The 23,604-nt window shown below is 48.4% G+C and overlaps 1 protein-coding gene across 1 annotated transcript in view; it reads right to left on the reverse strand.

Moving 5' to 3' along the window:
* The window catches only part of SHROOM3 (shroom family member 3), a 200,887-nt gene that overhangs the window by 3,418 nt on the left and 173,865 nt on the right, over positions 1-23,604 (reverse strand). Inside the window, exons 6-9 of the mRNA XM_036413082.2 lie at positions 18,651-19,529; positions 16,385-16,894; positions 13,198-13,348; positions 3,705-3,977 (exon numbers count right to left, since the gene is read on the reverse strand). Of these exons, the coding sequence (XP_036268975.2) occupies positions 3,705-3,977; positions 13,198-13,348; positions 16,385-16,894; positions 18,651-19,529 (1,813 nt within the window). The remainder of the gene's footprint in view (positions 1-3,704; positions 3,978-13,197; positions 13,349-16,384; positions 16,895-18,650; positions 19,530-23,604) is intronic.

Here is a 23,604-nt window from a genome sequence, read left to right on the forward strand (position 1 = left end):
GAGAGTGTAATTGTGCATTTAGTGTTGAGTTGAATTCGATTGTAGAACAGCTTCTCTCCCCCGAACTGAGATCTGCTCCAGTATTCCTATCTCAGAAATCTGCAGCACCCACCCGAATTGTGCAACGGCAAACTGGCAATTACCTTCCCATTATACCCGCCCTCTTGTAACACACCTGCTAATTCAAACTCATTCTCTAACCCCATTACCACTGCCCAAATTAATGGCCTGGAGCCTTCTTGCTAAACTATTACAATAAGGCTTCCAGCTGTAAGCATCATTTTAACCCCTCCCAGGCTGAGTAAGTCGTAAAATTAGTTTATAGCTCTTCCTGGCCAATAGGTTGAAGAGTCCAAAGCCCACAGCATGACACATAAGGTCCGTGTAACTATTGTCTGCACTGGATACTGCCTACCCCTGACCCACACTCCTCAGTGCTGCTCTGTGGCTGCATCAACTGGGCTCCCTTGCCTTCTGGGTTTGGCCAACAGGAGTCATGGGGAGACTATAGGACGGAAGCAGGGGGAGGGGGATATTTATCCCTGGCTCTGTCTCTGCCAGGTGGCTGTGGATGCATTCTTTCCCCAAAGCCTCAGTGCTGGAGGACAGCCACAGCTATAGTTCTGATGAGGACCCCTTCCTGTTGCTCCTCCAGGTCTAGAGGCAGAAATGGCTTCCCCTCTGAAGCTGGCTCTAGGGGCTAGGGAACTTCATTATCTCTTCTTGGCTGCCATTAATCTTTCCCAGACCTTCAATGATGTTCTTTTTTTGTTATTTATTTATTTTATTAGATTCCACATATTAAGTAAAACCATGGGGTATTTGTCTTTCTCTGACTTACTTCACTTGGCAGAATACCCTCTAGTCCATCCATGTTGTCACAGATGGCAAGATTTTCTTCCTTCTAAGGGCTATTGTGTGTTAGAATATAATAACATCTATTTTAACATGTACATCTACTTTATTCAGTTGTCTTTTGGTGGACTCTTAGGTTATTTCTATATCTTGGCGATTGTAAATAATGCTGCAATGAAGATAGAAGTGCATATTTCTTTTGAATTGTGTTTTGGATTTCTTTGGATAAACACACAGTGGAATGGCTGGGTCATATGTAGTTCTATTTTTAATTTCTTTAGGAACCTACATATTATTTTCTATAGTGGCTGCATCAATTTACAGTCCCACAAAAATGTACAAAGTTTCCCTTTTCTACACATCCTCGCCATATTGATGATATATCTCATTGTAGTTTTAATTTGCATTTCTCTGATGATTAGTGATGTTGAGCATCTTTTCATATGTCTATTGCCTATCTATATGCTCTCTTTGGAGAAATGTCTATTCAGGTCCTATACTCATTTTTGAAATTGAATTGTTTGATTTCTTTGGTGTTCTGAATACCCCTTTAAATTGAGCTATCAAAAAAAAAAAAAAAAAATGGGGATCTACTTCCTGTCTAATCCCCGACTATAGACTTTTCTATTTTCAAGAATAATTTACTGTTTCAAAAAAATGAACCAAGTTATCACTTTATGTTCTAGACATAACCATATGCAAATCAGTTTTGGAAGATGCCATGGCCTTTCTTTACTTGGTCTATGATATTCCTTCTCACTCATGAGGCCTTTCCATTCTTACTCTACCTACAAATATGGAATCCTAGAAGACTAGTGGTTGGCAAACTCATTAGTCAACAGAACCAAATATCAACAGTACAATGATTGAAATTTCTTTTGAGAGCCAAATTTTTAAAACTTCTTCTAACGTCACTTCTTCAAAATTGACTCACCCAGGCTGTGGTATTTTGTGGAAGAGCCACACTCAAGAGGCCAAAGAGCCGCATGTGGCTTGCAAGCCGCAGTTTGCTGACCACGGTGCTAGACTATTAAGCATCACTTGGGTGAAGTCAATTCCCACCTCACCCCACCCGCTGAGAAGTGTTTCTGGGCTCTGACTTGATTGCTGTGCTGCAGCATACTGGACCCATTTGCTGCTTCCATTCTGGTTTTCCTCACTCCATGGTGAGTTCCTGCAGGGCGGGGCCTGTGTGGTAGCCAGTGTCCATGCCTAGCACACACAGCACCTGACACAGTACGGGTTCTCGTTCGCTGTTTGCTGAGTGGGAGGAGGGAGGAAAGGAAAGCCTTCTGAGGTAGATCCTATAATATTAGACAATTCCCAGCAGAGGCAGTTCGGGCTCAGCACACTTCCAGGAGGAGGGCACCCACTGCAGGTGGAGCTGCAGAAAGTTTCTAGATACGCAGTCACATTCCCAAATGCTTACCTTCTGGACTTTTTCTAATCTCTTTAAAATCTATTTGGAAAAAAGACATCTTTCCTTTTAATAAAATATAAATAAACACACACACACACACACACACACACACACACACACACACATTAGGAGAAATAATTAGGAAATCCCTGATAGCATTAAAAGACAGAGAGAGCTGTAGATAGAAGGAGCAGAGTGCAAGGGAGCATCCTGATGGCTGGAGCACTTACCACCTTGCGTTATACAATTATAGCTATGTTTATTGTCTGACTTCCCTTGATAAATTAGTTCCCTGAGAGCAGGGGTCTGTTTTGTTCCAAGATATATCCCGAGTGCCCAGAGCAGTGAGTGGCACACACTGGACGCCCAGCAGACATGTGCTGCACGGATGAGCAGATGAAGAATGCTCTGTAGCAATGGAATAAGTCCAATGAGGTGAATAAGACCTGGGGTCTGCAGCAGGACTCCTCCGGCCCTGGCTCTGCCACTCCCTCACTGGTCTGTTGTGAGGACTCCAGGAGTCGGCACAAAGAGTGTGTAAGCCCACAGCGCCTCACGGAGGAAGCCCTTGAAGTTGATCCAGGATCAGCACCACTGTCAGCACCTGTCCTCTTCCTTCCAGGAAGGGGTGTGGTGGAGACACTGGGGTGCATCCTCACCGAGGGCTTGGAGCCTCCAGGTGAACTACAGATTCCCTGGGGCTTACGCTCATGTTCCTGCGCCCTCCCCGCATCCCCCAGAGTTCCCTTGCCCCTCTGCCTTTCTCTAAGGTCAGCCCCCATTAGGAAGGAAGGAAAGAAACTCTGGTACCTGGGTTTTCACGTTCCTAAGTGCTCCCTGAGCCCGCAGTATCAGCTTTGCCTCTTGGCATGGAACATGCCTCCTCCATTTCCTGCTTATCTATACTCTGGACTTTCTCCCGCCCCAAATAGACTGTCATCTTCCCGAGGGAAGGGATCGTGTCTTACTGTACTTCTCTGTGTCCATGGGCTCAGCAGGAACACTGAGAATGCACACGGATGACCTTTAAATTAATGTCAGCTGAGTCCTAGGTCTCTTTCTTTCTTCCTTTCTTTTCTTTTCTTTTCTTTTTTTTAAAATATATTTTATTGATTTTTTACAGAGAGGAAGAGAGAGGGATAGAAAGCTAGAAACATCGATGAGAATCATCGATCAGCTGCCTCTTGCACACCTCCTACTGGGGATGTGCCCGCAACCAAGATACATGCCCTTGACTGGAATCGAACCTGGGACCTTTCAGTCCGCAGGCCGACGCTCTATCCACGGAGCCAAACCGGTTTTGGCTCTTTTATTATTTCTTAATCCCTAGCTCCTCCACTCAGGAACCTGTCCTTCTCCCTTTCCGTGCAGGACGCGGAAAAGGAGAAGCACCCACCGCATTGCTGAACAGCATGTCTAGGCCACGTACCCTCTCTTCTTTACTGGCGTCGTCACCAAGGCCGCTGAGCACGTTCTCCACGCGGGCCAGGCGCCCCGAGAGGGAGAGCAGCAGGCTGACCACCTTGTCCAGGTCCCCGATGAACATCTTGTACTTGTCAAACTCGTTGGGCTTGCAGAGCTGGCTGATCAAGGCCTCCACCTCCTCTCCCAGGGCGTTGTTGAGCTTGATGTCCATCAGCAGGCTCCGCTTGGCTTCCTGCAGGGTCTCCAGCTTGTGGGTGAGGCTTCCAATGAGCTCGGCCTGGAACCACAGAGGAGACAGACCCACAGCAAAGGTTAGCCAACCACATCCCGTCTCTCCTTCAAGGCTCACTCTGTATGGACTGCCCCCCAACAGGAGGGCACAATCAATACTCCTTCCTTTCCCCGACTGCCTGCCTCTGTACTCCTCGGAACCTATGGATCCTAACAGGCCAGCGCTTGATTACACGTTGCCCCTTAATGTTTCCTAACGGTGTTAGGCTCCGCATGGCTCTGATCTCCCAACTGGTTTATTAAACACTTACTTTTAAAAGTTTTTAAAAAAGACGTAATCTCATCTGATCCTCACAATACCATCCAGAAGCGAGTAGGGTACAAAGTTCTTGTTTTACAAATAGTGAAGCCAAGAGTCAAAGAATTACCGACTTGCCCAAGATCACCCCGAAGTGAGTTGGATATTAACCACAGATACCGTTTATAGAGCAATTACTACATGCTAGACACTATATGAGACACTATATGAGACACTGTATGTGAGTTATCTCATTTTTCCCAACAATTTTGTAGTAAACACTGTTTTATCCTCATACAATAGGTGAGGAAACTAAGCCTCAGTGAGGTGAAGTCTGATACATGTACCAGAAGGTGGGGTAGCTTTGAACACAAATCACCCTGACTTTAGGGGCTCTCGTGGGCAATCATTATAAACTAGGGGTCCAATGGCATGAATTAGTGCACCTTGAAAGGGCTGTGAGCTGTGGTGGGCACAGGGGGATTCTTGGTCCATCCCCCGTGCCCCCGCCTGACCCCTCCTGCTGCGGCCCAGTCACCTGTCTGGTGGAAGCCTTGCTCCCACCACCACCGCTCTCACATGCTAACAGCGCCAGCCCCACTCGCACCAACTGGTACAGAGTGATTGGGGCAGGCAGGTGCGAGAGGTGGCTGCCAGCCCCGATTGCCCCTCAGGAGCAGGGGGAGGTGGAGAAGCCCTGAGGGGCAATCAGGGCTGGCAGCCACCTCTTGTACCCACTAACAGTGCCTAGTTATCGGGGTTGGCGCTGGGCGCTGGTAGTGGGTGTGAGTGGGGCCAGCATTGGCAGCAGGTGCAAGCACCAGGCAGGACTGTGGCATGCGGGAGCAAAGAATTTTCAGTAACCACCAGAGACTCGCCCCAATGACAATGACCAGTGCCCCGCCTTTGTCTGATGCCCCTGTTCACCTGCTCCACCATCTTGCCACAGCCAATGCCCGCCATGTTCTGTGTGCCCTCCCCTGGTGGCCAGTGCATGTCATAGCAACTGGTTATGCGGTTGTTTGGCTGTTCCACTATTCAGTCTATTTGCATATTAGCCTTGTATTATAAGGCTAATTACCAGAATTCAGTTCCTTGTGCTTTCCATTGCATCCCCCACTGTTTCCATTTACTAGAGCCATGTAATTTGCCATCTTAATTGCTACACATATAAAACAGAGTTACACAAATAGCCAATACATTTAATTGAAGGGATAAAGTAAAGGTCTTAGTGGTTTCAAGCTTGATTTCATTTATATAAAGTGTCTACTATTTCTTTGAGGCAAGAGAAATTAAACTCCATAGCTTTTGATTCTTTTACTTTTCTCTTAGTCTGAGGTAGCCACAGGGAAAAAGGACATAATCTTTTGGGATTAAAACCCATTTCTTTATCATTAAAAAGGTTCCAGCTCGTGTGTGTGTGTGTGTGTGTGTGTGTGTGGTGTAGCTTCAGTTGGAAACTTGGAACAAAATGGTCACAATTTCTATGTCTGAGTAAATCTTCATTTTAAAAGAAGGGAAAAGCCTGACAGGCATGGCTCAGTGGTTGAATGCTGACCTATGAACCAGCAGGTCACGGTTCGATTCCTGGTCAGGCACATGCCCAGGTTGTGGGCTCTATCACCAGTGTTATATGTGGGGCATGAAGGAGTCAACAATGATTCTCTCTCATCACTGATGTTTCTATCTTTCTCTCCTCCCTTCCTCTCTGAAATCAATAAAAACATATTTTAAAAATAAAGGAAGGCCAAAACCGGTTTGGCTCAGTGGATAGAGCATCGGTCTGTGGACTGGAGGGTCCCAGGTTCGATTCCGGTCAAGGGCATGTACATTGGTTGGGGGCACATCCCCAGTGGGGCGGGTGCAGGAGGCAGCTGGTCGATGTTTTTCTCTCTCATTGATGTTTCTAACTATCTCTCTCCCTTCCTCTCTGTAAAAATCAATAAAATATATTTAAAAAAAGAAAGAAATAAAAGGCTTTAGAGTGGTCCAGGAAGGCTTCTTTGGGGAGGACCATGACGTTTTACGGCACTGTGATTTCTGAAAGCTGTTTGCTGGGACGTAATATGATACAGCAACAGCTTGGCCATATATGCTAATACAAGTACACTAAGCAGTCAATTCAGTCACTTCTGGCCCAAATGCTGCATATTTGAATGGTATTTGAATTTTTAATTTTACCAAGCCCTTAAAATATGGACATTTGGATTTTGAAATGCAGTTGTAAGGGATTTAGCAACAAGGGAAAGTTGGCTATACTAACTAAATAGCCATGTCTGCCAGGCAGATAGATATCTTCCAAAAAAAACCCTACCAACTTCCTGCCGAATTCACTGGAGAGAGAGAAGAGGTATTTTGGGTGTTTTTTTGTGTGTTTTTTTTAAACAACATACTAGTCTCTTGGGAGCTACCGATTTGCAAAATCACTGGCATTTATCCACTTCTCATCTGGGATAAAGTTACCTCGACCTGTGTGAGGTGCTATTTATAAGGGTTCTTAATCTAAACACAGTTTAGCAGGCCCTCCCTCCCTCCCTCCTCACCATCTGCACACAGCCATCCTGCTGGGCCCCGTCCCACCTCCTTCCTGCTCCAGGGAAAACACGGACCCGGAGTCAGGAGACCGGCTGTGACAGAAAAGTCACCATCAGGCGCCGGCTGACCTTCAGCCTTCGCATCTCACCACAGCAAGGGGCTAATCAGACCTGCCTACAGCTCGTAATACCTAACGTTTCAGTACCAAGCCCCTTCTCTGTGCCAGGCCCTGTCTAGGTGTTTTTCTAGTCCACTACCACCCCCAGCCACCTGATGGGAGAGATATTGCTGTTATCCTGGTTTTACTTCTTGAACTTGACCAAGCTCATGTGGCTAGAAAGTGCCAGCGCCAGCTTCAAGCCAGGCCCTCTGGTTCAGCGTTCAGGCGTTTAATCACCGCATTAAAATAGCTGATTGGAATATTATGACGCTCCCATCAAATAAAGCTTGTACAAGCACTCTGGAAAATGTGTAAAGTATTGTACACATGCTGGGCATTTGTGAGAGTGAGAGTGTGAGTGTGCTCCCATTATCATTAGGCAGCACTTCGAAGAGCACACGCTACTCGTTTTAGGGAGCTGCCTCGAGGACAGGGGAGGGCCACGCTATGACCCATGAAATCATTTGGTCTGGTCCTGGCCCAGCATTAGGGGTGAGTTAATTGAATGTTTGACCAAACAGAGCAGGCTAATTTTTCCGTTGCTAATTTTGTATGGCACAGGGTGTTAAAAATATCCAAATGGCCCTTGGCAGAAAAAAGGTTCCCACCTCTGCTCTAGGGGCACACTCAATGTTCCCCCCCCCACCCGCCCCCCAGCTTCACCTGCTGTTCCGAGAACTTGTGCTGAGTGTTGCCAATATGTCATTACAGACACAGTTGGCCTCTGCTGATTGACTGTCTTCCTCAAACAAGAGTAACCCAGGACTCTTAGCCATGGAGTAGGGGGGGTAGAGAAGAGAAGCGGGGGAGAAGAAGAATCAGGATTCAGGGGCAGTGAATCCAGGCCCTTGCCACACTGTCCCACTGTAAAAACTGGGGAGGATGCAGGCAGCAGCCCTGGGCTGTTTCCGTAGCTGAACTTCACCCCGAGAAGTCAGGGGCCGTTTATGTCCTGGTCACAGAGATGAATCAAACCTCGTCTTTGTGGTGTGACCCATCAGAGCAGAAAGGCCCTGGGCACCGCCTGCCATACAGAGGTCCCCTGCCGGGAGCGGCCCTTTACCATTTCCCTCGCGAAGGCTGGTGCCAGGAAGTTGTCCTGTTTACTTAGCACAGTCTCTTGGTATTGGGAATTTTTGATACACAAGAAACAGTATTCCTTTAAATTCAACCACGCTCATTCTCCTCCCTCCCTAAATGACCTTCCTGCTCTTCCTAATTCGGCCATGACCTCCACCTTGGCCAGGAACGGGGGAGGCGTCCTTGACCCTCGCCTCTCTTCCACGCTTCACGACTAATCTGGTACCAGTTTTATTTTACTTATTTTTTTTTCAGCCCATCTGTTTCTCACTGTTCTACTGCGTTGCCCTTAGACCTGTGCTGTCACTCCCTGGACGGCTGTGACGCCCTCCCTCCCGCCCTCTCTTCCTCCTCACACAGCTGCTGCAATCAGATCTCCCAGTGGATAAACCTGGGGGGCGGGGGGGTTGTGGATGGGGGAAGGGGGAAGGTGAAGACTCGCGATGCAGGCCAAGATGGCATAAGCCCACGGAAGCCGCGCTCCCTGCTTCCTGCAGCCAGCGTCCCTCGGGGCAGAAGCGGGCTCCGTACAGTGAGCTATGGCAGTGACCCGGAGGGCAGCCAGCCTCGAGTACATCCGTAATGGGGTGAGTTTATGTTCGCCCTCTGACCTGAGGACAGCCCCAGGCAGAAGCACACAGACAGCGTGGCTGCAAAAACTCCAGGAAAAGCCCCGCCTTTCAAACCAGAAGACGAGAAACAGGGGCCCCTGTGAGCGCAAGAGTGGGGGGATTTCCTGTTTCGAACCCCCTTCTCTCCGTTTTCCCTCGCCCTGCCCCCACCACCGGTGACTGCACGTACGCAGAGCTGCACTGTGCAGGGGAGGCTCCTGCATGTAAACTCTGAGGAAAACCCTCTCTTTGTCAGAGCAGCTGGGAAAGGACCCGCGGGCCAAAGCCCACGGAGGGGATCCTCGCTACCTTTTCTCTCTCTCTTGTTGAGGGCAGCCCCAGCAGTGCAGAACGTACAGCGCACAGGGTGCTGTAACTTGTTGCTAGAACTTTCCTTTTTATATAAAATGAGAACGCATCTTTCTGGCCAGATGCCCAGGAAAAGGTGCTGCTGGGAGCCAGAGAGTAGGGTGGGGTTTGGGGAGACACTGAACAGTAGAGAGCTGGAAAAGATCCCCTATTCTGTGCAGAACTGACCTAAGTCCTAGGCTCACCCTCAAGCTGCACGTGTGTGGGACAGACCCACAGCAGCACAGCAAAGACTTTGAGAATGGAACGTGGTAGAAACAGCTGCCCAAGTCCCAGGCTAAGCCCTCGACAGTTCACGTGTGGCACACAGCCAAGTCTCTGAACCACCACCCAGTGGTGAGATACCACCTGTAGCCAACATTTTCCAGGGGATTTTAACAGAACCCAGAGTCCCACAGCATAATACTCAAAATGTTCAGAATACAATATAAAATCTCCTAATATAAAAAGAATCAATGAGATATGAGCAATTCAGGGGAAGATAATCAACAGGCACTAACACCAAGAATAACCCCAATGTTGGGATTATTACCAAAGCCTTTAAAATACTTTTTATAACTATGTGCCATGATAAAAGCAAGCACCCATGACATGAAAAGAAGGCGGAAGTTCTCAGCAAAGAAATAGACACTACAAAAAACTAATATAAATATAAATTTTAGTATTGAAAACTATATTTGAAATTAAAAAAAAATAATCACTCGCAGAATGGAGACAAGCCAGTCAGTGAATTTGAAGATAGACTAACAGAAATTATCCAACCAGAAGAAGTGACAGAAAACAGATTGAACAACAACAAAAACCCCAGAGCTTCAGGGACTTGTGGGACAGTATGAAAAGGTCTAACACTTATGCCATGTCACCGGAGTCCCAAAAAGAAAAGAGGAAGATTGGGGGAGGGGGAGAGAGGAGAAGAAAAAAATTTATTTATATATATATATATATATATATGTATATATATATATATATATATATTTGAAGACATAATGGCTGAAAACATCCTACATTTAGTGAAGGACATACATTTTTACAATCAAGAAACTCAGCAAACCCACACAGGATAAACCAAGGAAAATCAAGCCCACCTACATCATAATCAAATCACTGAAAATCAAAAATAAAGAACAAATTTAAAGTAGCTGGAGAAAAACAACACATTGCATATGAGAGTATTTAAATGACAGCATTCCTCATCAGAGACCGTGGAAGAAGAAAGTGGAGCAACAATTCTAAAATGCTGAAAGAAAAGGAACAGGCAGCCCGAATCCCTGTGAAAACATCCTTCAGGAACGACAACGGGAATTCTTAGATGAAGAAAAACGAAAAGAACGTGTCACCAACAGACCCATTCTGAAGAAATGCTGGGGGAAGCTTTTCAGGCCGAAAGGAAGACAGAGCAGAGGGAAGTGCGGGGCTTCAAGACTGAGGAAGAGGAACAGAACCGGGCAGCTGAGAACCATCTGGGTCACTAGTGATCTCTTGGGGAAAGCCAATTCCGGGGAACAACAGATTCTTTTTGCCTTTTGAAATTTTCCATTAAGTCTCTAAGCCAAAGCCTTTTGCCTTCAGAATCAGGAATCATGGGCTCTGCTCAAGCAGACTTTTGCCAGTAGATATGGCAGGGATTAGCCAAGGAGTTGATATCAAACTGTCTTTAGTTTTTACGTATGTCACAAGTTCAGACAATGAAAGTGTTTCATATTTCAAGTAGCACTTATAGTACATTTACTTGGAATATTATAATTCATCATCTATAGGCTATAGAAATAGAAAATATATTAAAATGGAATTAACTTAAAATGCTCATTTCAATCATTGTTAGAAAAGCTGGTACATCAGGAGGAGAATTGCACTTCCAATTTGGGCTGAGCATAATAGATGCCGTCAACATCATGTCAAGTTCACATATTTTCTCTTTACAAGTCAGATATACATACAAATGTGAGTACCACTAACAAAAATTCTATTACCCATTCATAAACTTGTAGTTCATCCAAACAAACAACTCCCCAAGGTTTCTCCGTTGCTGAAGGCAGAAATCGAGCCCTGCAGCATTTCACACAAAGCCCCTGGCAACCATGAGGTGGCTCCTGGGGATCCTCCCAGCCTCGTCTCCTGCTGCCTGTGGTCCTCTTTATTTTCTAAATTTGGTCATTTCTAATTTAGTCACTTTTAAAAAAATATATGCTTTTATTGATTTCAGAGAGTAAGGGAGAGGGAGAGATAGAAACATCAGTGATGAGAGAGAATCATTGATCAGCTGCTTCCTGCACACCCCCTACTGAGGATTGAGCCCAAAACCTGCCCTTGTGCCCTGACTGAGAACTGAACCCTGACCCCACTGGTCCCCAGAAGGATGCTCACCCACTGAGCCGCAGCGGGTGGGCGAGGTGCTCTGTTTTTCATTCCAAAATACCAAGCTACCGGAAGTCCCTCTCTGTAAGACACACACACTCCTTATGTTTTTCCACATCTCCAGGTCATTCCCCACCCCGTCTCCTTGGTCTTGAATGCCCTCATATCCTCTAGTCTGGCTCATTCTAATTACTTCAGTATAAAAGGTGACAATACAGTTTTGTGAAGAAAAAAAAAAATAAATAGAGCAGTATGTAAAACAAAACAAAACAACTCACACCTAGAACATAGGAAATACTCAATAAATGGCATATAATGTTATTTCCCATGAGAAATAATCCACTCCTCCCTCATGTTACTCAGTCCAAACATATGTGGTGCCACATAGTCCTCAAAATGAGAGGGTGATAATGAAGTGATGACACAGGCTAAAAATCAAACTGAGATGTGGAGGGCAAAGCAATGAGTAGTATGCCACGCTGCTACTGTCAAGCAGGGTATATCTACATGAAGAAATGCTGGGGGAAGCTTTTCAGGCTGAAAGGAAGACAGAGCAGAGGGAAGCGTGGGGCTTCAAGACTGAAGGAAGAGGAAAGGAACCGGGCAGCTGAGAACCATCTGGGTCACTAGAGCTCTCTTGGGGAAAGCCGATTCTGAAAAGTAAATGTTCTGTTATCTGAAGATGTCCTGGCAGCCTGATACCTGTAATAGGGTTTCTATAGCTCCCTCTCCGGGATAAACATGGAGCAGAGCAAGGTGGGTTCCCCCGCTCAGAGGACCCATTCAGTGGGGGCGCTCAGCAGCACTGAGGCAGGGATGTGAGGTGTGCTATGAAGCAGATGTTTCAAAGGGAAAAAGCCCTGGGCTGGGGGAGAGAGAGTTACCACAGTGGCTGCCTCAGCACGTCAGCCCTGGGCTGCGAGCCCCCGGAGCTGGAGCAAGAGGGAGAATCCCACCAAAGGAGCTGCTTCTAAACCCCTAAGACTTCCTGGCCCACAACTTCCTGCTCCCAGGCTCTGCATCCTGTGGTCTCACTCCAGTACATAAACACGAGGGCTTAGGACACACATTAGAAAATAAATGAATGGAATCACATGAGAACGTTTCTCCTAGAATTGGTACCACTGAACCATTTACATTCCAGACTCAGCAAGAAGCAAGCCTTCACAGAGAGTCCCTTTCAGCAGGCAAGCCGGAGCCGAGGGCTGCGAGGAAAGTGGAGTTGCAGGAGCGTCCCCCTCCCCAGAGGCACAGGCCAGCTTAGATCCCCGCGGCTCTGGGGAGGACGGCAGCAGCATAGTCATTTTAAAAATGCTCAGCAATGAAAATTTCTGTAAGTGTATGAAATGCTAACACCTAAATTCCAACATTGTGGCTTCAAGTTATTACTCACTGGGGGATGGCAAAGGGAGCTGAGGAATTTAAAGATTAACATGACCTTTTCCAACGTGTCTTTTCATAATCCAGTCTCTCTTTCCTCAACATTTCTAGGTTTTCTAGTTTTCTTTGTGCGCAGGAATCATGCATGACAATTACACGGACCTTGAGAACAGGGTTGTGGTCTCTGTGCTGGGCCAGGAGGCAGGGTACCTGGGGTGTCGTCCCAGCTATGAGACCTTCAGGAAATAACTAATTGCCATTAGCCTTCACTTCTGTCATTTATAAAAGTGAAAAGGACAGGTGAGCTGTGAGGAAATGGCTCAAAGTGCCATGTAGTCCGGAGTCCAGTGACGGTTTGGGCGCGACTAGTGCTGGGACAGGCCCCCTCCCTCTGGCCATGAGGGGCATTACTGAGCAACCCTGCTAGGCCCCCGACTAGCTTTCTGGGGAAAACGAAACCCAGGTCCCAGTTCTTTACCTTCTTTTCATTGACATCCACCTGCTCCTCCTCCTCACTCATCTCTTCGGGCATGTGCTTGATTTTGTTCAGAAGCTCGGCCTTGGGAGCCGACACGCTGTAGTAGGCAGGGCAGTTGACCAGCATGCCCACTGCTTCCTTGTCTTCGCTCCTGGGTCACAAAGAACAAAAAGTAGAGTCACACACAGCACACACCAGCAGCTTCATCTCCCCGGGTCTCTCCGTTCGGACAGATGTAAAAAAAAATCCTATTCCATTACTTCCTGGAAATTAGGATGAACTAACCAGTCAATACTTAGGGGTGAGCGATAACCACGTGCAGAGCTCCCGAACCCAGGCAAGCTTGGGATGAAAACCACCGAAGGCGGCAGTGGGAGGGAGGAGCGGGAACCAGGCCTGCGGACTTGCCAGGTGACTCTGGGCAAGTCGCTGACCTCTCTGCCTGGTTCTCCTTCTGTGATACGTGTAAGCAGGAAAGACCATGGGGAGCCTCTCTTTCTTTTCTTTTCTTTTTAAAAAAAATATATTTTATTGATTTTTTTTACAGAGAGGAAGGGAGAGGGATAGAGAGTTAGAAACATCAATGAGAGAGAAACACTGATCAGCTGCCTTCTGCACACACTCCAATGGGGGTGTGCCCACAACAAAGGTACATGCCCTTGACCGGAATCGAACCTGGGACCCCCAATCCCACAGGCCGACGCTCTATCCAGAGCCAAACCGGTTTTGGCCGTGGGGAGCCTTTCAGTGTGGAAGTCTTTTAAAGCTATGGCACGTATCTCAGATTTTAGGTGATTGCCTACTCTTCCAGGGTCGCCATTATCTTTCGGATGCACACTATACTTGTTATTTGGAATGTGTCCATGTTCCTTCTCCCTAAGCCTGCCATCCTGCAGAAGCCACAGCAATCTGGAGCTTGCTGGTCAATGAATAGAAGGTGTGACATCTACTCACTGGTTCCACAGCAGGGGTTTTCAAAGCTGGGGAACAAATGGGGAGCTGAGAAACCTAATACCGGGTGTTCTCTGTTTTACTCTAAGTAAGCTAGCTGCCTCTCAGACTTCCCACGGAATAACTGACCACGGAAGGAGGGTAGGCTCTCTCTGAGAGGAATCTCAGCTGTTCAATCCTATGACTTTGATGTAACATGTAGACCATCACTTTACTGTGGAATAAAAACCCCCACAAACGTCTTTTTCACTAGTTCCCTGCTCGATGGGACTATCCCTCTAATATAATTTCATCTAATCCAGTTAATTAAAAAAGACCAAAAAAAAAAAAGGGGGGGGTTTTGATGTGCCCCCTTCGCCCCCGCTGCCCAGATATATTCATTACATTACAAGTGGGATTCTCATGCATTTGATGACTAAACCTCTCACACAACAGAGCTATGCTCCTTCCCACCAGAAGATGGCACCTGCCAGCCTTTGGAATGCCTCCTGCGACAGCCACATGACCATTTCCCGTCTAAACTGACTGAGCACATAGGTTCTCAGTAACAAGACCGGGGAATGCTGAGGATGTGCTTACACATGACCCTGCCTATCTGCAGCAAGTGGCCAGAGAACAGAATGAAGTGACTAGAAGCCCCTCGCTGTAACCAACCACAACCATCCCTGGTGAGCTAGCTGGCACACCCACAGACCCTCATTTTAGGGCCCCTCCTGATAGCCAGTGCATTGTCTTGCATACTGTAGGTGCTCAGTAAATGTGTGCCAAACACAGGACCCTAGAAAAGTCAACTTCACCTCAATTCGTTCCTGCCCAATCTGAAGAGGAAGGGATGGGCAAGGTGACTGAGTGTCCAGGCCTTGTATCAGGAAAGCTCTCATATAGAAGAGCTTGTAAGTACTACGTAACTCCCTTCTTTCCCCCACTCCCAACAAAACATGGCGCTCTTGCAATTTAGGGAGATCACTTGGAAGTTTCTAAAATGCACATCCAACTTTGGATGAAATGCTCTCTTGTGCTCAGTCTGGAAGCACTAACTGTGGAGTTCCAATCTGTCAGTTCAGTTTCCACTGGGAATTAAAAAGAAAATAAAACTACTCCAAATCTTTCCCACAGCAGTACTTGAAGGAAATCAAACATGCAAGACGATGGTCCATAGCCCAGGAAAAAACCAAAAGAACGAGTCACAGGCTGCTCACGGTGCTTTTGCCGCCCCCCCCCGGGGCTGGGCGCTGGGCCAGGTTACGGGGCCGTACCGCGTGGGGCTCCGGGCGCTGCAGGGGCACAGGCTCCCAGGCTGAACAAAACCACGGTGTGCCCCCGTCAGCACGGCCCTGGTTCTTAGAACACGAGCATTCGCTCTAACTCTTCAAAGGCGAATGTCCGTGTGGTATAAATCGATGTCTCTAGACTCTCATCTTTTTTACAAAGACCCGTTCAGTTCCACCTTGGGGGGGGGGGGGGCGCCTCTGTGGTGCTCACCGTTTCTACTTGCTTCCCCTCAGCACTGCCCTCCGAGGGCTCTCTGCACCCGTAAGGGTGACTGATGGGGAAGGGGAGGTTGTGCGCTCGTGGAGGTGGGGGCACCGTGTAATCCTTGACAGAGTGGGCAGTCACACTGCCAGTGCTCACATGTCCTTTGACTTCAGTTGGGCACGGTCCTAATTTCTCAGGGCTTCAATGCCCTCACTTGTAAAATAAAGGTGAAACTGGTGGCTATCTCGGAAGGTTCTTGTGAAGATTAAACAAGATGATGTTTATATAAAGAAACGAATGCATTTGAAACAACGAACATGAACCATAAGGGTTAACACTATTGTTAATAGAGGCCCGGTGCACAAATTCATGCACAGATGGGGCCTGGCAGGCCTATCGGATTGGGCGGTGGGGGGTCAGAGGAGATGCAGGAGGTTGTTCAGCCCCACTCTATCAGGATGAGGGAACTGATTGGGGGTGGGGCCAGCTGGGGGGAGGGCCTGCCAGTCCCACCCCCTGGTGGAACTCCCAGTCGAGGGGACATTTTGTCTTTTGTGTTGTTGGACAAGTGCCTGGTAACTTAAGGCCAGTCTGTCCCACCTCCTCCTCCTCAGAGCCATTCCCCTAAAGCTGACAGGGAATGTAATTCTTGGGTCAGGATCGCTGGAAGCAGGAAAAGACCAGTTAAGTAACCCCAGACGTATCACCCGTGGATGGAGCTCACTTGTAAGACTGCATGGGGGCATTACCAGGGACCTACCTCTTGCCTTCGTGCCCTGAGCAGCTGACGGCTCTCTGCACAGCCTTCCTCTTGACACCGTTTTCCTGCAGCAAGTTCCCATCGCGAGGAAACAAGCCCTCCATCAGGTCCATGGTGGTCTTCAGCCTGGAGTCGGGGTCCAAAATGTCTGCCAGAGACTTGTCTTGGTGGACGATTTCCTTGGCCAGCACCTCCGTTCTGATGTCTTCTGACGTCTTCTGAGGGCCGGGACCGGCACTGTCTTCTGAAGCCCGAGTCCCGCTGAGCGGGTCGTGGGCGAGGCCTTGGGTCGGGGCGGGAGGCTGCTTTCCCGGGGCTGGCGGCCAGCCGAGGGGCCCAGCGTGCTGGGGCCGGGAGCCCGAGGTGGGGGGTGGGCTGGGCCCATGGGTGTCGGAACCTCGGACGGAAGCTTGGGGTCTGGATGCTGGTATCTGATGGCCAACCGGCGGGGCTGCCCCAGGCACGGGCCTTTCCTTGGCAACTGTCCTGTTGGCAGATTTGCTGGAGCTACTGGATATGAAAAGCAAAAGAGAGAGGTGGTGAGAAAGAATCAACAGAAAGACGAGGATGAGGTGCAAGAGCTGTCACCGCTGGGCTGGTGGGAGTGGGCGAGGCGGTCCCATTTCTGAGCATCCTAAGGGCCTTCACCTGATTGCCCGTGGGGAGGTTGTGTGACTGTTTAAGATAAGGTGACCAGACGTCCCAATTTCTAACAATTTGTCCCGTGGCTTTTTAAAGTTCCGATTCTTTTAAAAAATCGGGACTTTGCCGAAACCGGTTTGGCTCAGCGGTGGAGCGTCGGTCTGCGGACTGAAAGGACCCGGGTTCGATTCCGATCAAGGGCATGTACATTGGTTGCGGGCACATCCCCGGTAGGGGGTGTGCAAGAGGCAGCTGGTCGATGTTTCTCTCTCATCAACGTTTCTAGCTCTCTGTCTCTCTTCCTTCCTCTCTGTGGAAAATCAATAAAATATATTAAAAAAAAAATCGGGACTTTTTTAAAACGGGACAAATTGTTAGAAATCGGGACTGTCTGATCATCTTAGTTTAAGGGGGATGAATTGAGTAGGAATGCGTATTCTGGAACTGTCTGCAGGGCCCGGTGCACAGAGGTAGTGGACAGTCACTCTGGTATTAGGAGTGATCGCAGGCAGTGTGGGGGTTGGAGTGTTATCCAGTGTTGTGAAAGGTCACGTGTCCTAAGGAGTGTGCGCTGGGGAATGCTTCTTCCTCATTCTTCTGGCTTCCAATAGCAGGTTTTCCCTGCGTTACCACCTTCAGCCCTGCTCTCGATTCCTTCCCAGTGCCTTTGGAAAGAGCAGGGAACCACAGCCGGACCATTCACAGTCCAGCTCTTCTAGTTAAGAGCAAGGCTGCCTCTAGGCATGCTCTTTTGTTCTCTCTCGTGCTCTCTCTCCATCTATTCAAGGTGTGCCCCCAAAATGTACACACACTTGTAACAGCTGATAGCTCCATTTTAAAAATGAAATGTATTTTAATAAATACTGCCTTTATAATTATTCAACATGTGCGAATACATTTATTTGGACACCCTTATATAAAATAGACACACACACACACACACACACACACGTATGCCTAGCATGGCCTGTGAATAGGCAGGTAAACCTATTTAATCTGGGGGCTCAGTGTCGGGAGGGAAGCCATTTCTCCATATCCGTTCTCTCAGTAATACAAGTGATGTTTTTGTCTGCTGTATGCCTTCCTCTCTCTCTCTCTCTCTCTTTTTTATAATATATTTTATTGATTTTTTACAGAGATGAAGAGAGAGGGATAGAGAGTTGGAAACATTGATGAAAGAGAAACATTGATCAGCTGCCTCCTGAACACCCCCACCTGGGGATGTGCCCGCAGGCCAGTGCTCTATCCACTGAGCCAAACCGGTTTTGGCTGTATGCCTTCCTCTTGTCTCTCATTCCTTAACCAATTCAGAGCGTGGGCAGGAAGGAGGGATGCTACTAATATGGACGCACAGAAGCGAACTTGTCCCCTGGGCGAGGGCTTTCGCTGTCACTGCTCTCACTCTTTGCTGCCCAATGCCCGCTGGTATAACCACCACCCAAAAGTGAACAAGAGCATCCACCTGCCAGCGTCAGGGGCTGAGCTATAAACTCCTCCACGCCAGGGCTCTCCAGGGGCCAAAAGCTGGAGGGCCTGGGAAGCCTGGAGTGTGAAATCTCTCACTAGTGAGGGAAACCCTCTCCTCCTGAGCCGAGGGCCTGCCCCACCCAATCTGCCCACTCACCTTGCGGGGAGCTCCGTGCCATCCTCGCCGTCCGGCGCCTCGCACAGAGCCGGGGGCGGCGGGGGAGGAAAGTCGTCCCAGCTGTTCACCGGGACCTCCTGGCTCGGTGGAGGCGGTGGAGGGGGCGGGGGCAGGGGCAGAGCTTCGAACGCGGGGTGCAAGTCCTTCACGAACACCTCGTCGTCGTAGTCCTCCCGCGGCGGCAGCGGGGAGGCCTGCAGGGCGGACTCCGATATGCGGAGGGAGATCCTCCCCGGCGTGCGCGGGGCCCCGAGAGGCGTGTCTGGGTCGGAGGTGCTGCTGGGACTCGGGAGGCTCTGCTGCTGTCGACCGTGCTTCAGGCCTGCTACCGCGGGCGAGCAGGACTCCTCGGGGAGGCTGTTCTCCCGGACGGTGAGGGCCCACTTCACACGAGGCGAGGGCGGCTGCTTCCTCGTCCCCTCTCCTGCCCCGCGCTCCGGGCTGTGGGGCTCCTGGCCTCTGGGACGGGGAGGCTGGGCCGGGCTGAGACCGTTGCTCCTGTGCGTCCCCACGGGGGTGAAGGGCGGGAGAGGCTGCTGGCCCGTCGGACCGTCCCTCCCGGCCGGCTGATCGCCAGCAGCCGGTGGACAGTAGCTGGAGGGGGCAGGGGAAGGCAGGGCGGAGCTGAGTGAGGTCAGGGGTCCTGCCCTGGTGTCTGTGAGATGGCCTTGCAGCCCCGTGGGCAGTGGCCTGGGGCCGGGCATCCTGCCGGCGTGCCTCGGAGGGTCTGGCTGGCAGGGGCAGTCGCTGGGAATGGAGACGCCAGCTGCTTTGGAGCCGGAGCCACCCCATCGGGGGCTGGGCTGGTGTCTGAGCGCTAGCATCTCTTCTTCACCTCGTTCTGGACAGCCGAGGGACCTGGAGCGGGGCACAAGCACAAGCACAAGCACAAGCATGACGGCTCTGGAGAAAGGAGCCAACCCCGCGCCCAGGTTCACGGCACCGACCGGAAAGCTGTGCGCTCCCTCCCTCCCCCACCAGCTGCTCACGCAAAGAACCGAGTTTAAATAGAAGGCCAGACAGGCATGACCTCCTCCTACAGGGAAACGTCACATGGCATTTGCTTTGACTGCGCCTTCCCTCGCTGCCCCCACCTCCCACCCTCACCACCCACACAAGGTGGCTTGGAGGACAGGCTTCGGGGTATAAAAGGAAAGAAACAAGTGGGTACATGTCTTCAGGTGCTCTGAGGCCTACTCTGGAGCCTCTGAGGCACATGTGTCAAACACAAGGCCCGCGGGCCAAATCCGTCCCGCCAGGCCTTGCAATGTGGCCCGCACCGCGCTGTCATCACTGCACTCCGCTGCGTTTCCATCACAGTGACAGTTTATGACTGTTCAGTAAACCATTCGGCCCGCGATTTAGGCTGGATTTTAGATTTTGGCCCCTTCTCTGATTGAGTTCGACACCCCTACTCTGAGGCCTACTCTGGAGCTCAGGCCACAGGCGATGAGAATGCTACCTCATTCTCCCCCACTGCCGTCCCTGGGCGGGGGTTGGGGGGGAGCAGTCTGTTCTGAAAGCATCTGAAAGCTGCTGAATTTATTTACAACTTTTTCTTAGTCTCTTAGTGTTTTCATTTATTTTTACTTTTATTTTATTTTATTGATTTTTTACAGAGAGGAAGAGAGAGGGATAGAGAGTTAGAAACTTTGATGAGAATCATCAATCAGCTGCCTCTTGCACACGCCCTACTGGGGATGTGCCCACAGTCAAGGTACATGCTCTTGACCGCAATCAAACCTGGGACCTTTCAGTCCGCAGGCTGACGCTCTATCCACTGAGACAAACCGGTTTCAGCAGTGTTTTCATTTCTTAAAATGGAACGTAAAGAGGAAATGGAGGGCTTCTCACCCAAGGAGCTAATGAGCAGTTACCTTGGGGGAAACACTGACAAAATTGGACAGACAGGGTGCAAGGTGATTTAAACAGATATCCCCCAAGTAGGCTCCGAGGAAAACCCTAGCGCCTTCCAGAACTTTGGTTATTTTGTCCTGCAGGACAAAAAGGAGGACAGAACAAAGAAAACAAGAGTGGGCAGCATTGCCCGCCTGCCGGCCATGCAAGAGTTGATTTGAGGAGAACGGATATCTCCCGCAAACCACCATCCTCTGTACATTCCTGACTAGCATGCCCGCAAGTCAGCGTCCTGAGGGAGCGTGGCTCAGCCCCAAGTCCGAGGCCGCGCAGGCACAGGCACAGGCCTGCCATGAAATCGTCTGAGTGCAGGGGGAATGCAGCTCACTGAAGAAGACCGCACAGACCCAATGAGCCTCTCTTGTGCCGGTTCGTTTTTTTTTTTTTTTAAGTATTTTTTTAAAAAAATAAATATTTTATTGATTTTACACAGAGAGGAATTGAGAGGGACAGAGAGTTAGAAAGGTCGATGAGAGAGAAACATCGACCAGCTGCCTCTTGCACACCCCCCACTGGTGCATGCCCTTGACCGGAATCGAACCCGGGACCTTTCAGTCCGCAGGCCGACGCTCTATCCACTGAGCCAAACCAGTCCCGGCTGGGTTTTTTTTTTTTTTTTTTTTTTTTTTTTTTTTACAAATGCAGATAGTTGAACGAGGGGCCCATCTCTCTCTCCCTCTCTGCCTCCCTCTCTCTCAGATGCAACATCTTCCTTTCCATCACAGACCCTTTTCACTCAGAGTTGGTTTTTGCCAGGACGCTCTCACTGTCTAAGATCGGCTCAGTACTCCTAATCCTCGGGTACACAAATGGGTGTGCGGGAAGCAGAGGCAGGAGGGTCGCCAGGCGTGCTCTGCGCTGCCTGTCTCATTCACGGTGGCACCTGTGGCACACAGTACCATTAGTAAACGTCTGTTAAACAATGTCTTTTCTACCAACTGCTCTTTAAACTGTACAATATAAACCATTTTTAAAGGTAGCATCCTCCAATAGGACACGGAGTCCACTGGAATCGATGGCTCCGTGACTGATTCTCGGGGACCTTCATCTTCCTTCCTCTGTATCCTGAGGCTTTTTAGGGAAGACACCTTGATACACGCTTTTGGTTTGTTTCATCTTTGAAGGTATTATTTGAGTAAAATGCGTGCTTAATTTGGCTGATAATGCCTCTTCTTGGTGACTGTTTTGTGTTTTTTCAAGAACAAAAGGATAAAGGATAAGAGAGATTTAAGTCTCTTTGATAACAGAGTGTGCAAGGCAAGCATCTGTTGATCTGTATCCAGGAATCCTAATATTCAAGAACGGAGTTTGAGACCAATCAGTCTCATTCCCCCTCTACCCCCCACCTTCATAGCATTATTTTCATGTGATAAAAAACACTTAACATAAATATTGCTACAATACTTGAGCCGAAACCGGTTTGGCTTAGTGGATAGAGCATTATTAGCCTGCAGACTGAAGGGTCTCAGGTTCGATTCCGGTCAAGGGCATGTACATTGGTTGCGGGCGCATCCCCAGTGGGGCGTGTGCAAGAGGCAGCTGATCGATGATTCTCTCTCATCGATGTTTCTAACTCAATAAAATATATATTTTTAAAAAAATTTTGCTACTTGAACCATTCATTTCATTGCAAAAACAGATCTCCAGAACTTCTTCATCTTGCAGATCTGAAACTCTGTACCTTGTAGGCAACAACTCTTCCCAGCTCTGCCAGCCCCATCAACCACCTTTCTCCTTTGTTCCTATAAATTTGACTCCTTTAGATACCTCACATAAGTGGAATCAGAGTATGCCTTTTTGTGATGGGCTTATTTCATCTAGCATGATATCCTCAACGGTCATCCATGTCATAGCATGTGCCAGCATTTCCCTTCCTTTTTAAGACTGAGTAATATCCCACTGTATGAATAATATCCCACTGTATGAGTAATATCCCACTTTATGAATGGGCCACATTTTGTTTAGCTGTTCTTCCACTGATGGACATTTGGATTGTTTGCTATTGAATGATGCTGCTGAAATCCGGGTATGAAAATATCTCTTCAAGACACTGCTTTCAACTCTTCTCGATAAATACTTAGATGTAAAATTGCTGGGTCATATGGTAGATCTATTTTTAATTTTTTGAGGAGTCTTCCTATTGTTTTTCATAGCAGTTGCAGCATTTTGCAGTTCCAATTTCTCCACATCCTCACCAACACTTTCCCCCCCCCAATAATAGTTATCTTAATGATCCTAATGAGTGTGAGATGGTATCTCAATGGGGTTTTGATTTGTATTTATCTAATAATTGGTGATATAAAATATCTTTTTATGTGTTTTTTGGCCACCTAATCATTATCTTTGGAGAAATGTCTATTCCAGTCCTTTTTATTTTTTCAAAAGTTTAAAAAAAATGTTTTTTTATTCATTTCAGAGTGAGGAAGGGAGAAGAAGAGAGAGAGAGAAACATCAATGATGAAGGAGAATCACTGATCAGCTGCCTTCTGCACGCCCCACATGTTGATCAAGCCTGCAACCCATGCATGTGCCCTGATCAGAAATTGAACCATGATCTCCTGGTTCATGGGTCAAAACTAAACCAGTGAGCCACACAGGCTGGGCTATTCAAGCCCTGTTTATGAATGAGCTATTTGATTTTTTTGCATGCTTTTTTATCATTACTTTTACTTTATTTAAAAAAATATATATATATTATTGATTTTTTTCAGAGAGGAAGAGAGAGGGATAGAGTTAGAAACATCGATGAGAGAGAATCATCCATCAGCTGCCTCTTGTATACCCCCTACTGGTGTGCCCACAACCAAGGTACATGCCCTTGACCGGAATCGAACCTGGGACCTTTCAGTCCACAGGCCGAAGCTCTATCCACTGAGCCAAACTGGTTTTGGCTATTTGATTTTTTTTATGGTTGAGTTTAGTTTCACCTTTGACTTCAGACCAGTTCTCTTTTGGCAGTGCTCCTGTTCACTGATCGTTTTCTTTTGTCTCTGGCGTTTAATTAATGCACCCAAAC

The sequence above is a fragment of the Pipistrellus kuhlii genome, unplaced genomic scaffold (assembly GCF_014108245.1).
Source record: "Pipistrellus kuhlii isolate mPipKuh1 unplaced genomic scaffold, mPipKuh1.p scaffold_m20_p_1, whole genome shotgun sequence".
Taxonomy (NCBI): domain Eukaryota; kingdom Metazoa; phylum Chordata; class Mammalia; order Chiroptera; family Vespertilionidae; genus Pipistrellus; species Pipistrellus kuhlii.